This window comes from Urtica dioica, chromosome 7 (assembly GCF_054948205.1).
Source record: "Urtica dioica subsp. dioica isolate 48M chromosome 7, U.dioica_male_clone48M_v1_H2, whole genome shotgun sequence".
Lineage (NCBI taxonomy): Eukaryota > Viridiplantae > Streptophyta > Magnoliopsida > Rosales > Urticaceae > Urtica > Urtica dioica.
Genome location: NC_142762.1, coordinates 34,929,601 through 34,943,380, shown reverse-complemented (window position 1 = coordinate 34,943,380; position 13,780 = coordinate 34,929,601). Strand labels below are relative to the sequence as shown.

At 37.8% G+C, this 13,780-nt stretch overlaps 2 protein-coding genes across 2 annotated transcripts; both read left to right on the top strand.

Moving 5' to 3' along the window:
• The first annotated feature begins 2,353 nt into the window (after positions 1-2,353).
• LOC149391057 (feruloyl CoA ortho-hydroxylase F6H1-3-like) lies at positions 2,354-4,108 on the top strand. Its single transcript, XM_089620288.1, has 2 exons — positions 2,354-2,924; positions 3,441-4,108. Exons 1-2 carry the CDS (start codon positions 2,443-2,445, stop codon positions 4,012-4,014), a joined length of 1,056 nt encoding a protein of 351 aa, XP_089476414.1. The 5' UTR covers positions 2,354-2,442; the 3' UTR covers positions 4,015-4,108.
• Positions 4,109-10,243: 6,135 nt separating this feature from the next.
• On the top strand, positions 10,244-11,983 carry LOC149391056 (feruloyl CoA ortho-hydroxylase F6H1-3-like). Its single transcript, XM_089620192.1, has 2 exons — positions 10,244-10,757; positions 11,316-11,983. Exons 1-2 carry the CDS (start codon positions 10,276-10,278, stop codon positions 11,887-11,889), a joined length of 1,056 nt encoding a protein of 351 aa, XP_089476318.1. The 5' UTR covers positions 10,244-10,275; the 3' UTR covers positions 11,890-11,983.
• The last annotated feature ends 1,797 nt before the right edge of the window (positions 11,984-13,780 follow it).

Below are 13,780 nucleotides of genomic sequence, written 5' to 3'. Positions count from 1 at the left end.
GGTATTCTTGAATTCCGATGATCGAAACACCACTTCAAACAAAAAGGACCCATCAACGAAGTCATCATGGGCTCGATCGGCTTGACTATTAATCGTTGGAGCGATAGCTATCTTCACGACTTCTTGTTTTTCTTCGTCATCTTCTTGTTCTTCATAAAAAGTTAGACTGCTCAATTGCTCACCAATTATTTCTTCTTCATCGTCGCTTTCATCGTAGATAGGATCACCTAGAGGCTCAAAAAAATGTTCTTCATCTTCACCGTCGTCATTGAACACGTATGACATAGGGTAGTCTTCAACGAATCCAGCAAAAAGTTGCATGATTCACGATAGTCTTCGGCTCTGATACCAACTGATGCAGCGGAGAATTCAAAGATAGGAGATTGATTTAAAAAAACCAAAATAAAAAGTAACGTAACCGGATAGTCGAACTTGATCGTTGATTCGCGCACGAATAACCGATCGAAGAACATTCCTTCGCCTATTGATTTGCTCGTGAATGCTAGACTCGGGGCATCCAATCTTGATTCGCGCACGAACACCGGTTTTCGGGCATCAACTCCGCGCTCGCTCACGACGCTCAGATTTGAGAGAAACATTCAAGTTTCAATTTTTCATTTCATAAAAAATCTCTCTTTTACAAAACAAGTCACCAAGATTTATAGTGCATCTTGAGACCTTTTACATACCAAACCATGATGAATGTAACTAGGAAATAAATACAATTCAACACATATTAATACCTCGAAAATTAAAAATAAATACTGTAGAGTTGCAAAATCAGGCAGAAACTAAACCGTCCAATTTGATAGCCCAAACGTCGTAATTAGGCTTAAATCATGAGACACCACGATGTGGTGCTTGTTTAGAATGACGTTTCCACTCTAAAAACACTACTTCTTTGTCCGTTTTGGAGATCCCAATTTTCCAAAAACTGTAGCCCGATTTGCCCTGCATCACCATTATAACGTGAATTTGCACTATTAGACTCACCTTTATCTCTGCAATCAAAACTAAAGCTCTTCATAGGTTTGGGATACCTCGCTTCCACAGAGTAACTCTCCCGAAACTACTACAAAATAACGTATTTTCTACGTTTTCACAAAAATAATAAACCTAACTTTTGTTTCTAATACACTCCAACACCCGTATAGAAGAAAACTTAAACAACACACACTAAAGGCAGTACTAAGCAACAAAAACTGTTCCTTACTCACAAGAACTTAACAAAATTTCTACGAATAATAAATTATGAGTATGTCATTTTCTAAGGCCGTGAGTGGCGCCTTGTATAACTCTAGGTTTTGAAAAACTATTTACAATCAGATTTTTCACACGTGCAACACGGTTGCAGCATAGAATGCCTCAATTAATTCTTGTAACAATTTTGCAGAAAATGCTTAATAGATCTATTACAACTAAATCCTTTAATTTTATATCTTAATGCGTTTATTTTGCTAACTCGGCCAATAAATATGCAAAAATAATATAAATTTGAAGAAAAATCAATTATGTTATATAATGATACGAGGAGTTAAATTAATTTTGTTTAATTGATGTGAACTAGCGCAACTCTCGATCATTGTTTGTGCATAAATCACGCGCATGTTACCCTTAATAGAAGGTGTAGTTTGTTGAATTGTTTGCAAACTTTGATTATATGTGAAGATTATAAAGCTAATGCTTTCTCTCAATTTTCAAAAGGACAAAGCAAATTTTTTTTTTTCTGTACAATAGACGTAAGAGTGTTGATTTTAGTTTGCAAACTTTGATTATATGTGAAGATTATAAAGCTAATGCTTTCTCTCAATTTTCAAAAGGACAAAGCAAAATTTTATTTTTCTGTGGTCAAACGATAGACGTAAGAGTGTTGATTTTACTAGATCCGTCGGAATCTCATATGTGTCTTGTGGAAGTGGATCACGCTTCATAGTCAATAATACTGCTCACAGAAAAGTAATAAAAATTAAATAAAAAACGAAAACAAAGAAATTTCGTAATCTACCAATGTAAACCACATTCTTAAAAAAAAAAAAAAACGTACATATCACGACGACCCTTAAAGTTTTTTCACAGCACAGTATGGATTGTTTTGATATGAATCCAGTTCGCGAGTGAAGCGGTCAAACTCAACCAAATCATATGCACATATTTGGTAGAATTAAACTTGAGCTATAAAGGACAAAATATAGCTGTGGGCAGTCAACAAAAAACGTGAAGTAAGGGTGATAAAAGTTAGGTGGGAGCAATATTATATTATATTAGTATGGAAAATGTTAGCATGTGTATATGTATGCAAATTTACGTAACCCACTATCTAGCTAGCTCCATATCCACCAACTTCTTCCACTATAAATATGTACACATATCTCTTCGATATTATTCATCAAACAACAAACAAAGAAACTTCACCCCAAATAATCAATATATTATCATTATCACATGGCTCCAACAATGGACATCAGTGACTTTGTGATGAGCAAAGGTCACGGCGTGAAGGGCCTCTCGGAAACGGGCCTCAAAGCCCTGCCGACTCAGTACGTTCAGCCGATGGAAGAGAGGATCGACGTGTCGGACGTGTTGGCCGGAGCGGCGATTCCGATCATCGACATGTCGGAGCGGGACGAAGAGAAGCTCGCGGCCTCGATCTGCGACGCGGCTGAGAGATGGGGTTTCTTTCAGATCGTGAACCACGGAGTTCCTGTGGAAGCCCTGGAGAGGGTTCAGGGCGCGACTCACCGCTTCTTCGGGTTGCCGGCGGAGGAGAAGAACAAGTATTCGAAGGAGAATTCGGCGTCCAACAACGTGCGTTACGGCACGAGTTTCACTCCTCAGGCCGAGAAGGCTCTCGAGTGGAAAGACTTCCTCAGTCTCTTCTTTGTCTCCGAAGAAGAAGCCTCTGCCTTATGGCCCTCCTCATGCAGGTATATATACTTTACGTACTAATTATTATTATTATTATTACGATAGTTTACGTATGTAAATTATTATGTGCGACTCACTAATCAACCGTAACAATATTTAAAATAGGGTATTAATTAGTAGGTAAATAGTTCATTTAATGAATGAATGTTCCCATTTAAAATTTGTCTAAAATTATTAAAATAATCAAAATATGCAAGGACCAAGTTTTGACCAGTGATTAACTTTGTTTTGAAGCGATATATAGTTTATATATAAGTCGTCAAAAATTTCAATAAGAGTTCAATTTTTTTATATAGATAATTTAGGATATTTTGTTGAAAGTTTGAAACTTTTTACTATTGTACTAATTAAATAGCTTAAATGATTATTTTTTGTATAATTTTTCCGTAAAAATTCAGCTAATTGCATTCTCTATTATGTTAAACCAATTATTCATATCTAATAAAAATAACAACTATTTACATTTATCCATAAGTGTAAGAAATCCTCACTACTTATTTGATACGTGATTTCAGGGATGAAGCTATTGAGTACATGAAGAAGAGCGAAGTAGTTATCAAGAAGCTGCTCAAGGTGCTCATGCAAAGGCTAAACGTGACAGAAATTGATGATAAAAAGGAGAATCTTTTGATGGGGTCTAAGCGCATCAACATAAACTATTACCCGATTTGTCCGAACCCCGAGCTCACCGTCGGAGTCGGACGCCACTCCGATGTCTCAACGCTCACGATCCTTCTCCAAGACGAGATCGGCGGGCTCTACGTCCGAGACGAGAAGAGAGACAGTTGGATTCACGTCCCTCCGATCAAAGGGTCGTTGGTTATCAACGTCGGCGATGCGCTTCAAATCATAAGCAACGGACGGTACAGAAGCGTCGAGCACAGAGTTGCGGCCAATGGAAGCAGTAACAGAATTTCAGTGCCCATATTTGTTAATCCGAGGCCGTGTGACGTTATCGGTCCGTTGCCGGAGATTCTAGCCACGGGAGAGAAGGCGATGTACAAACAAGTTTTGTACTCCGATTATGTCAAACACTTCTTTAGAAAGGGCCATGATGGAAAGCGCACAGTTAATTACGCGTCGGTTTGAAGTTTTTTTATTTATTTTTTATTTATTAAGTGTGAAGTTCGTCTACGATGTAATAGTGAAATAAATTCTATATATGTAACCGGTTCTTGAAAAATCTATTCTAATACCAATAAGTTCCTCGTGACAATTTTTCTTGATGAATAAAAAGACTTTATAATCGTCGAGCGGCGTAATTACTATTGGATCTACCACAGACGACTCTATGATATGATATTTCAATTAGTAAATACATTTTTTTAAGGCCGGCTTGATGTTGAGTAGTTACCATTAAACCGACCTAAGTATCACAATTAGTAAATACATATGGTGGAATTGTAAAAGAATCATAGATAGAGAAAGTGGTCTTTTGGTTAGGATTAACTATTAAGTAAGGTATTATCGTCTTCAAAGTCTTACTCGCTTTGTTTGAATAATCAATACACTTGGATTCCATTCATTCGTTAGATTATTACCTAACTAACGTTGAGTTCGGTGTTTTCATGTATTTTAAGTTCACCAACCATTTTGAATTTGTCTCAAGAGACTTATGAAGATTTCGGATGAAAAATTGTTCATGTCCAAAAAATGATTTTAGACGGGAACAAATAAAAAATATTTCATATGCTTATGTTGCATGAGCTTCACATATGCTCAAGTTTTTACCGTTGTTTGAGTATTTGGTAGATATAATAGTAATTACGTATTTACCACTAGAAAGCTGCAAAGACGGTTAAAAGATACCTTTAAAGAACAAAGGACTACATTGCTTATTTACAGGCAGATCGATGAACTGGAAGTGATTGACTACTTTGACGGTGACTTAGCTGGCTGCATAAATTCAATAAAGTCAACTCTAAGATATGTTTTTATTCTAGTTCTGGTAGAGCTTCCCTTCCCGTCCACCGGAGTCGACCCTCCCTTTCGGCGGGTTCTCCCCCAGAGTCGTCTCTCCCAACGCGTCCTCCACCAGAGCCGTCACTTCCATCCCTTCCCGTCCACCGGAGCCGACCCTCTTTTCTGGCGAGCTCTCCACCGGAGTCGTCCCTCCTGATGTGTCTTCCACCGGAGCCGTAACTTACGTCCCTTCCGGTCCACTGGAGCGGTTCCTCCCTTCCAGCGGGTTCTCCATCAGATCCGTCCCTCCCGACGCGTTCTCCACCAGAGCCATCACCTCCGTACCTTTCGGTCTACCGGAGCTGACCCTCTCGTTTGGCGGGTTCTCCACCGGAGCCGTCCCTCACGACGCGTCCCCCACCGGAGCCGTCCCTCTCAATGCGTCCTCCACCGAACCGTCATTCCCGTCCCTTCCTGTCAGCTGGAGCCAACCCTTCCTTCCGACGGGCTCTCCACCAGAGCCGTCCCTCTCGATGCATCCCCCACAAGAGTCGTCACTTCCATTCCTTCTAGTCCACCGGAGCCGTCTGTTGGGATTTTTTCGTCGAAACTCTTCTCACAAACAGAAAACAAATTAAACAATACCTAATAAAGGACACAAAGATTTATAATGGTTCACTTTCAATGCAAAAGCTACATCCACTTTTCCGCTGAAAATCACTATAAACCCAAATCGGGGAGGTGTTTATAATATACACTTAGCTTAAAGTGTTTCTTGCAGGGATGAATAGAATACACCATATGTACCCCTCTTTATACACTTTTGGAGCTCACAAAGTTGTTTTCCATTTTCCATGTGAGACTTTTTTTACTCCTATTATTTTAAGCTCCACACCTCTAATAATTTCCCACTTGGAGACTAATCTCATCACGTGTCTCCATTTTGCAGCGACGATTCAACTTATCAGGCGATGAGTCCAACTGTATATGAGAATTTGGGAATTGTATTGATTGATCATCCAAGTGATCTCAGTATCCTCATTTGCATTTATACAATGCTGATCTAACAATATAAGTTAGTTATGTCATCTCCAATGTAGCGGTATAGCGCCAAATATGATGCAAAAACTTCTCCAATCATATTGTAACCCACACGCCAAATTATAGCGTTTGTACAGTATCACGTCAAATTTGGCGTGATACTGTATACATGGTAAAAAAAATATTTTTTTATTTTTAAAAAAACCAATTTTTGACTATTAATATATATATATATATATATATATATATATATATATATATATATATATATATATATATATATATATATATATATACTAAATCATATAATATGTAGATATATTTCGTGTTACGCGCAACACACCACAATCAACAATCAGTTAGCATTTAAGTAGGGGTTTATTTATTATTAATTGTTTTTTTCATATATTTCCTTGATATTCTCTTGATATCAGGAATTTATTAGTTGATATTATCATTTATTTCATATGTTTTGTAATTTCCACAGCCTATATATATGGCAACACCTTCACTGAAAATACACACCTGTTTACAATAGCAATTTCTTTTTCATAATATATATGCTAGACCATATAACACGTATATATATATTAAGTAATTTAATATTAATTTTATTATTTTAAAATTTAGTAAATTTTAATTTTTGTTAGATATTAACATGTAAAAAATAATTTTAATCAGTTAATTAAAAAAATATAGGAATTATAAATAAGTTATTTAGTTTTAATAATATAATAATGGAGAATAGTGCCTTAGTGTGGAGTTGAAAAATAATTTGGTGCTAAAAATATACAAAAATTATGTGATTTCAACACCAAATTTGATGCATGGATTGAAGTTGCCCTTAGACTATCAACGACTCTAACAACTCCTAACAACTCCTATTCCACGTCACTAATCCACTGATTCTATTAAATTACAACATTGCATTAATTAATAATATTTCTCGAACATCACGTCTCGAAAGTATAATCCAACGCATGCGGCATTGCCTTGACTTATCTTTTCTATAATTATAGTAAGGATTCATTACGTATATAGCCAATTTAAATGTTTGATATTGCTAAATAATCAACGTTTCGTAAATCTTAGTCAACTATTGGGTAACGACATGCATGTGGCTATTTACCTAATATTTACAAAACGTTGGCTATTTAGCGATGTTAAACGTTTAAGTTGACTATTTTACTAACTTTTTGTTATAATAATAATAATAATAACATAAGCATGCCTGCTAATTTTATTACCTCTAATTCGCAATTCTTAGTCTGATATCAAATTTAAATATCTCTCTCTCTCTCTCTCTCTCTCTCTCAGACACAAACACACAAGTGGACAAAATAATATCAACAGCAAAGTGGGAAGGCAAAGTGAGTTAAAAGCTATGTAACACGAACGCATATGAAATATGGCCACTTCTCACAGACTTCTTTAACTTCCACAAGTGGTTTCCCTCGCTGTCCACATGTCACAGCGTGCACGAAACCAACGGTGATCCCGCCGGCTGAATCAGATTCTGCTCCGGCTCTTCCATTCCATCATCCAACGGCCGAGACGGGCCCACCTCCTGGTCTAAGGAGAAGCTCACGGCCGTCGATCATGGTACGTAACCGTGTCCTCATCTACGAGAGCAACATCGATTTCAAGTCTTACATTTCGACGGTCAGGATCATCCCGGGTGTGTGATCGAGTGGTCCTTCACTGTCGATCCTGTGGAGGGCTTGGTGTTTGATGATCTGGTGAGTAAGTACCAGCTGGGGTTGCACCGCAAGGTTCAGCAAATGGATAGCCATATTCAAGGTTTAGTAGGATTCAAATGTTGGAAATCGTCCTTCAGGGGCATAATGTTTAGAATCATAGAATATTCAGAGTGGGATAAGTTTTATTACTCCGTTGCTTGAATTATGCGACTAGCGTGACACTGTCATATCCAATATAAACTTGAGAAGCTTTGGAATTATGGAATTGTACAAATGAATTTGAAACTGTCTCCACTCTCGTGAAGCCAAATTATTCAAATAATGTTTTGCCACCCGACGACTAATGAACACTAGTGTCACACGTAGAAACTAAGATTTGTTGGTAGCTTGTTTTGTTCCAAATGATGAAACATAATTCTTTTAAATAGTCTAAGTCAATCAACCACAGTTCCAAGGAAAAATGGAAGCGAACCTCATTAGTGCTACTGCTACCAAGGTATAAAAATTACAACGATAATTAAAATGGCAAAAGACTGCAATCACGATCACAGAGCCGCCAAGATATAGTGTATGAGTTACTCGAGATGTACATAAAATGGAGATTCAAACTTTATCATCATCTTGGCTACGATTGGCCAAAAAACGAACTTTAAGCATCAGGTGGGTGCAAAATATTCAATTCAAAGGATTTGCATGTGATAATAGAGTCCCTCAAGCATTTGTGGCTAGGATCTTCTCCATCCTCTTCGTAGCGAATTGGAGTATCTCGTAATTCATTTCATAGCTAATGTAGAAAAGGTTTCCTGATGTCATAATAAACCAGGCCATAGGCACCTCGGAAACCATAGGGATATACCTATACTCTCTGTATATGATAACACACCAAGAGCAAAAAAATAAAAGTAAGGTCGTCTTGGTTAATAGCCACGTCGCCTCCATGTGCATTTCAGTACCCCACAACTTGAGGTGTTGCCCTGAAACAAAACCTCTATTCATGCATTAAGTTATTAAATATATATATATATATATATATATATATATATATATATGTATGTATATATATATGTATCTTTTTTTCTTCTCTTTTTTTTTTTAGTTTACCTCTCTATATCTTTTTCCTCGTGCACCTCCTTAAAAGCAGTGGCCAAGGATTGGTCCTCTAATATCATCTTCAACATTTTAGGCTTCTTATTCTTGAGCTTATGCGTATATAAAGCCAGAAGCGGGACATATACAAGCACCTACATATAAAAATCTTGAAAACACAGCATCACTAGAGGATAACGTTCCTTGACGTTCTTAAAGGCGATCCCCATTATTTTCGTAAATGGAAGCCCAGCAAAACAAGGTATATGGAACAAGGAGACAACAAACATACCCCAAACCACCATCTTCTTTCCGGCCACTTTTTTCATCAACGGTCTTTCGAACTCCATATTTACTGCAGTGAGAGGAAAAACCAACAATATTATTATATATTCCCGGTGTACTCGGATTAGGAACCAGAACATGAATCAGAAGCAAAACAAGAAAATGATATTACGGATTCCGCAACATGAAAAAGCCCTAGAACACATTAGAAATTCAATCGATGAATCGAATCATGAACTTACCAGGAATTCCGAAAATTGAGATCATTGTTTAAATTGGAGGAATAAATGAAGAAACAGTGATTGATTTCGGTGATTTTCGCACACCCACGAACTAGACACCCAAACGACCCAGACACAATTTGAATTTTAATCGATTTATATACACCCATTTCCTATATTTGGTATTAATGTGTTGATTTAGCACCAAATTTTTTTCCAACTCCAATCACAACATCAAATTTCACACTACAAATATTATTCACCATTATTATATTATTAAAATAAAACAATCTCTTTATTAATAAATATTTCAATAAATAATTATAATGGTGATATTTTTTAATTAAGTGATTACAATAATTTAGTACTTACCAATATTTAACAAAAGTTAAGATAAATAAAAAAAGATAAATAAAAATAACATTATTAAAAATATTACATTTAAATAATTCAACATAAAAACATACATTTGAAAGATACATTACATCGTACTAATTATCAGAATTAGTATATTCATTCCATAAGTGCTCAATTAATGCATTTCGAAGTTCAATATGAGCGTCGCTGTCCTTGATTTGTCGGTGTCGAGTTAAGAATTGTTGAAATCGAGCATCTTCATCACTTATCATCTCAACTTCAGCATTTGGAACTTCGGCCACATCCATAATTGCGTTAACATAGTTAAACCACATTCTAAAAAAAAAAAAAAAAACGTGCATATCACGACGACCCTTCAAGTTTTTTAACAGCACAGTATGGATTGTTTTCATATGAATCCAGTTCGCGAGTGAAGCGGTCAAACTCAACCAAATCATATGCACATATTTGGTAGAATTAAACTTGAGCTATAAAGGACAAAATATAGCTGTGGGCAGTCAACAAAAAACGTGAAGTAAGGGTGACAAAAGTTAGGTGGGAGCAATATTATATTATATTAGTATGGAAAATGTTAGCATGTGTATATGTATGCAAATTTACGTAACCCACTATCTAGCTAGCTCCATATCCACCAACTTCTTCCACTATAAATATGTACACATATCTCTTCGATATTATTCATCAAACAACAAACAAAGAAACTTCACCCCAAATAATAAATATATTATCATTATCACATGGCTCCAACAATGGACATCAGTGACTTTGTGATGAGCAAAGGTCACGGCGTGAAGGGCCTCTCGGAAACGGGCCTCAAAGCCCTGCCGACTCAGTACGTTCAGCCGATGGAAGAGAGGATCGACGTGTCGGACGTGTTGGCCGGAGCGGCGATTCCGATCATCGACATGTCGGAGCGGGACGAAGAGAAGCTCGCGGCCTCGATCTGCGACGCGGCTGAGAGATGGGGTTTCTTTCAGATCGTGAACCACGGAGTTCCTGTGGAAGCCCTGGAGAGGGTTCAGGGCGCGACTCACCGCTTCTTCGGGTTGCCGGCGGAGGAGAAGAACAAGTATTCGAAGGAGAATTCGGCGTCCAACAACGTGCGTTACGGCACGAGTTTCACTCCTCAGGCCGAGAAGGCTCTCGAGTGGAAAGACTTCCTCAGTCTCTTCTTTGTCTCCAAAGAAGAAGCCTCTGCCTTGTGGCCCTCCTCATGCAGGTATATATACTTTACGTACTAATTATTATTATTATTATTATTATTATTATTATTATTATTATTATTATTATTATTATTATTACGATAGTTTACGTATGTAAATTATTATGTGCGACTCACTAATCAACCGTAACAATATTTAAAATAGGGTATTAATTAGTAGGTAAATAGTTCATTTAATGAATGAATGTTCCCATTTAAAATTTGTCTAAAATTATTAAAATAATCAAAATATGCAAGGACCAAGTTTTGACCAGTGATTAACTTTGTTTTGAAGCGATATATAGTTTATATATAAGTCGTCAAAAATTTCAATAAGAGTTCAATTTTTTTATATAGATAATTTAGGATATTTTGTTGAAAGTTTGAAACTTTTGACTATTGTACTAATTAAATAGCTTAAATGATTATTTTTTGTATAATTTTTCCGTAAAAATTCAGCTAATTGCATTCTCTATTATGTTAAACCAATTATTCATATCTAATAAAAATAACAACTATTTACATTTATCCATAAGTGTAAGAAATCCTCACTACTTATTTGATACGTGATTTCAGGGATGAAGCTATTGAGTACATGAAGAAGAGCGAAGTAGTTATCAAGAAGCTGCTCAAGGTGCTCATGCAAAGGCTAAACGTGACAGAAATTGATGATAAAAAGGAGAATCTTTTGATGGGGTCTAAGCGCATCAACATAAACTATTACCCGATTTGTCCGAACCCCGAGCTCACCGTCGGAGTTGGACGCCACTCCGATGTCTCAACGCTCACGATCCTTCTCCAAGACGAGATTGGCGGGCTCTACGTCCGGGATGAGAAGAGAGACAGTTGGATTCACGTCCCTCCGATCAAAGGGTCGTTGGTGATCAACGTCGGCGATGCGCTTCAAATCATAAGCAACGGACGGTACAGAAGCGTCGAGCACAGAGTTGCGGCCAATGGAAGCAGTAACAGAATTTCAGTGCCCATATTTGTTAATCCGAGGCCGTGTGACGTTATCGGTCCGTTGCCGGAGATTCTAGCCACGGGAGAGAAGGCGATGTACAAACAAGTTTTGTACTCCGATTATGTCAAACACTTCTTTAGAAAGGGCCATGATGGAAAGCGCACAGTTAATTACGCGTCGGTTTGAAGTTTTTTTATTTATTTTTTATTTATTAAGTGTGAAGTTCGTCTACGATGTAATAGTGAAATAAATTCTATATATGTAACCGGTTCTTGAAAAATCTATTCTAATACCAATAAGTTCCTCGTGACAATTTTTCTTGATGAATAAAAAGACTATAATTGTCGAGCAGCGTAATTACTGTTGGGATCTACCACAGACGAATCTATGATGAATGCACTATGATATTTCAATTAGTTAATACATTTTGTTAAGGCCGGCTTGATGTTGTGTAGTTACCATTAAACCGACATATGTATCACAATTAGTAAATACATATGGTAGAATTGTAAGAGAATCATAGATAGACGAAGTGGTATTTTGGTTAGGATTAAGTAAGGTATTATCGTGTCAAAGTAATTACTCGCTTTGTTTGAATAATCAATACGCCTTTTGAATCTGTATCAAGAGACTTATGTAGAAAAAGTTCTAGAAAGATTTGCATGAAAAGTTGTTCATGTCCAAAGAGTGATCTTAGACAGGAACAAATAAAAAATATTTCATATGCTTGTGTTGCATGAGCTTTATATATGCTCAAATTTTTACCGTTGTTTGAGTATTTGGTAAGTATAAGAGTAACTAGGTATTGGCCACTATAAAAGCTGCAAAGACGGTTAAAAGACACCTTCAAAGAACAAATGACTACATGTTTATTTACAGACATCGATGAACTGGAAGCGATTGACTACTCTGATGATGACTTTGCTGATTGCATAAATTCCATGAATTCAACTTTAAAACATGTTTTTATGCTAATTCTGGTAGAGCTTCCCTTCCCGTCCACCGGAGCCGACCCTCCCTTCCGGCGGGCTCTCTACCAGCGCCGTCTCTCCCAACGCGTCCTCCACTAGAGCCGTCACTTCCGTCCCTTCCCGTCCACCGGAGCCAACCCTCCCTTCTGGCGAGCTCTCCACCAGAGCCGTCCCTCCCGACGCGTCCCCACCGGAACCGTAACTTCCGTCCCTTCTGGTCAACCAGAGCGGTCCCTCCCTTCCAGCGGGTTCTCCACTAGAACCGTCCCTCCTGACGCGTTCCCCACCAGAGCGGTCACCTCTATACCTTCCGGTCTACTGGAGCCGACCCTCTCGTTTGGCGGGTTCTCCACCGGAGCCGTCCCTCCCGATGCGTCCCCCACCAGAGCCGTCACTCCCGTTCCTTTCCCATCCATCGAAAACGACCCTCCTTTCCGGCGGGTTCTCTAACAGAGCCGTAACTCCCAACGTGTCCTCCACCGGAGCCGTCACTTCCGTTCCTCCTCGTCCACCGGAGGCGACCCTCCCTTCCGGCAGGGTCTCGATCTGCGACACGGCTGAGAGGTGGGGGGTTTCTTTCAGATCGTGAATCACGGCGTTCCTCTCTAAGCTCTTCGGGTTGCCGGCAAATGAGAAGAACAAGTATTCGAAGGAGAATTCGGCATCCAACAACGTGCGTTACAGCACGAGTTTCACTCCTCAGGCCGAGAAGGCTCTCGAGTGGAAACATTTCCTCAGTCTCTTCTTTGTCTCCGAAGAAGAAGCCTCTGCCTTGTGGCCTTCCTCATGCAGGTAGATATACTTTACGTACTAATTATTATTATTATTATTATTATTATTATTATTATTATTATTATTATTATTATTATTATTATTATGATAGTTTACGTATCTAAATTATTATGTGCCACTCACTAATTAACCGTAACAATATTTAAAATAGGGTATTAATTAGTAGGTAAATATTCCATTTAATGAATAAATGTTCTCATTTAAAATTGAGGAAATGACGGCAAAAAGACCCAATATTTTCGGGTAATTACACTTAAATACTCAATCTTTAAAATTGGTGGGCAAAGTACCCAAACTCACCACGTTGTTACACC

Bases quoted from the DNA above. Each gene is read 5' to 3' on its own strand.
- LOC149391057 (XM_089620288.1), top strand. From the start codon at position 2,443: ATGGCTCCAACAATGGACATCAGTGACTTTGTGATGAGCAAAGGTCAC. The intron at 2,925-3,440 runs GTATATATACTT...ACGTGATTTCAG, and splicing joins TTATGGCCCTCCTCATGCAG to GGATGAAGCTATTGAGTACA.
- LOC149391056 (XM_089620192.1), top strand. From the start codon at position 10,276: ATGGCTCCAACAATGGACATCAGTGACTTTGTGATGAGCAAAGGTCAC. The intron at 10,758-11,315 runs GTATATATACTT...ACGTGATTTCAG, and splicing joins TTGTGGCCCTCCTCATGCAG to GGATGAAGCTATTGAGTACA.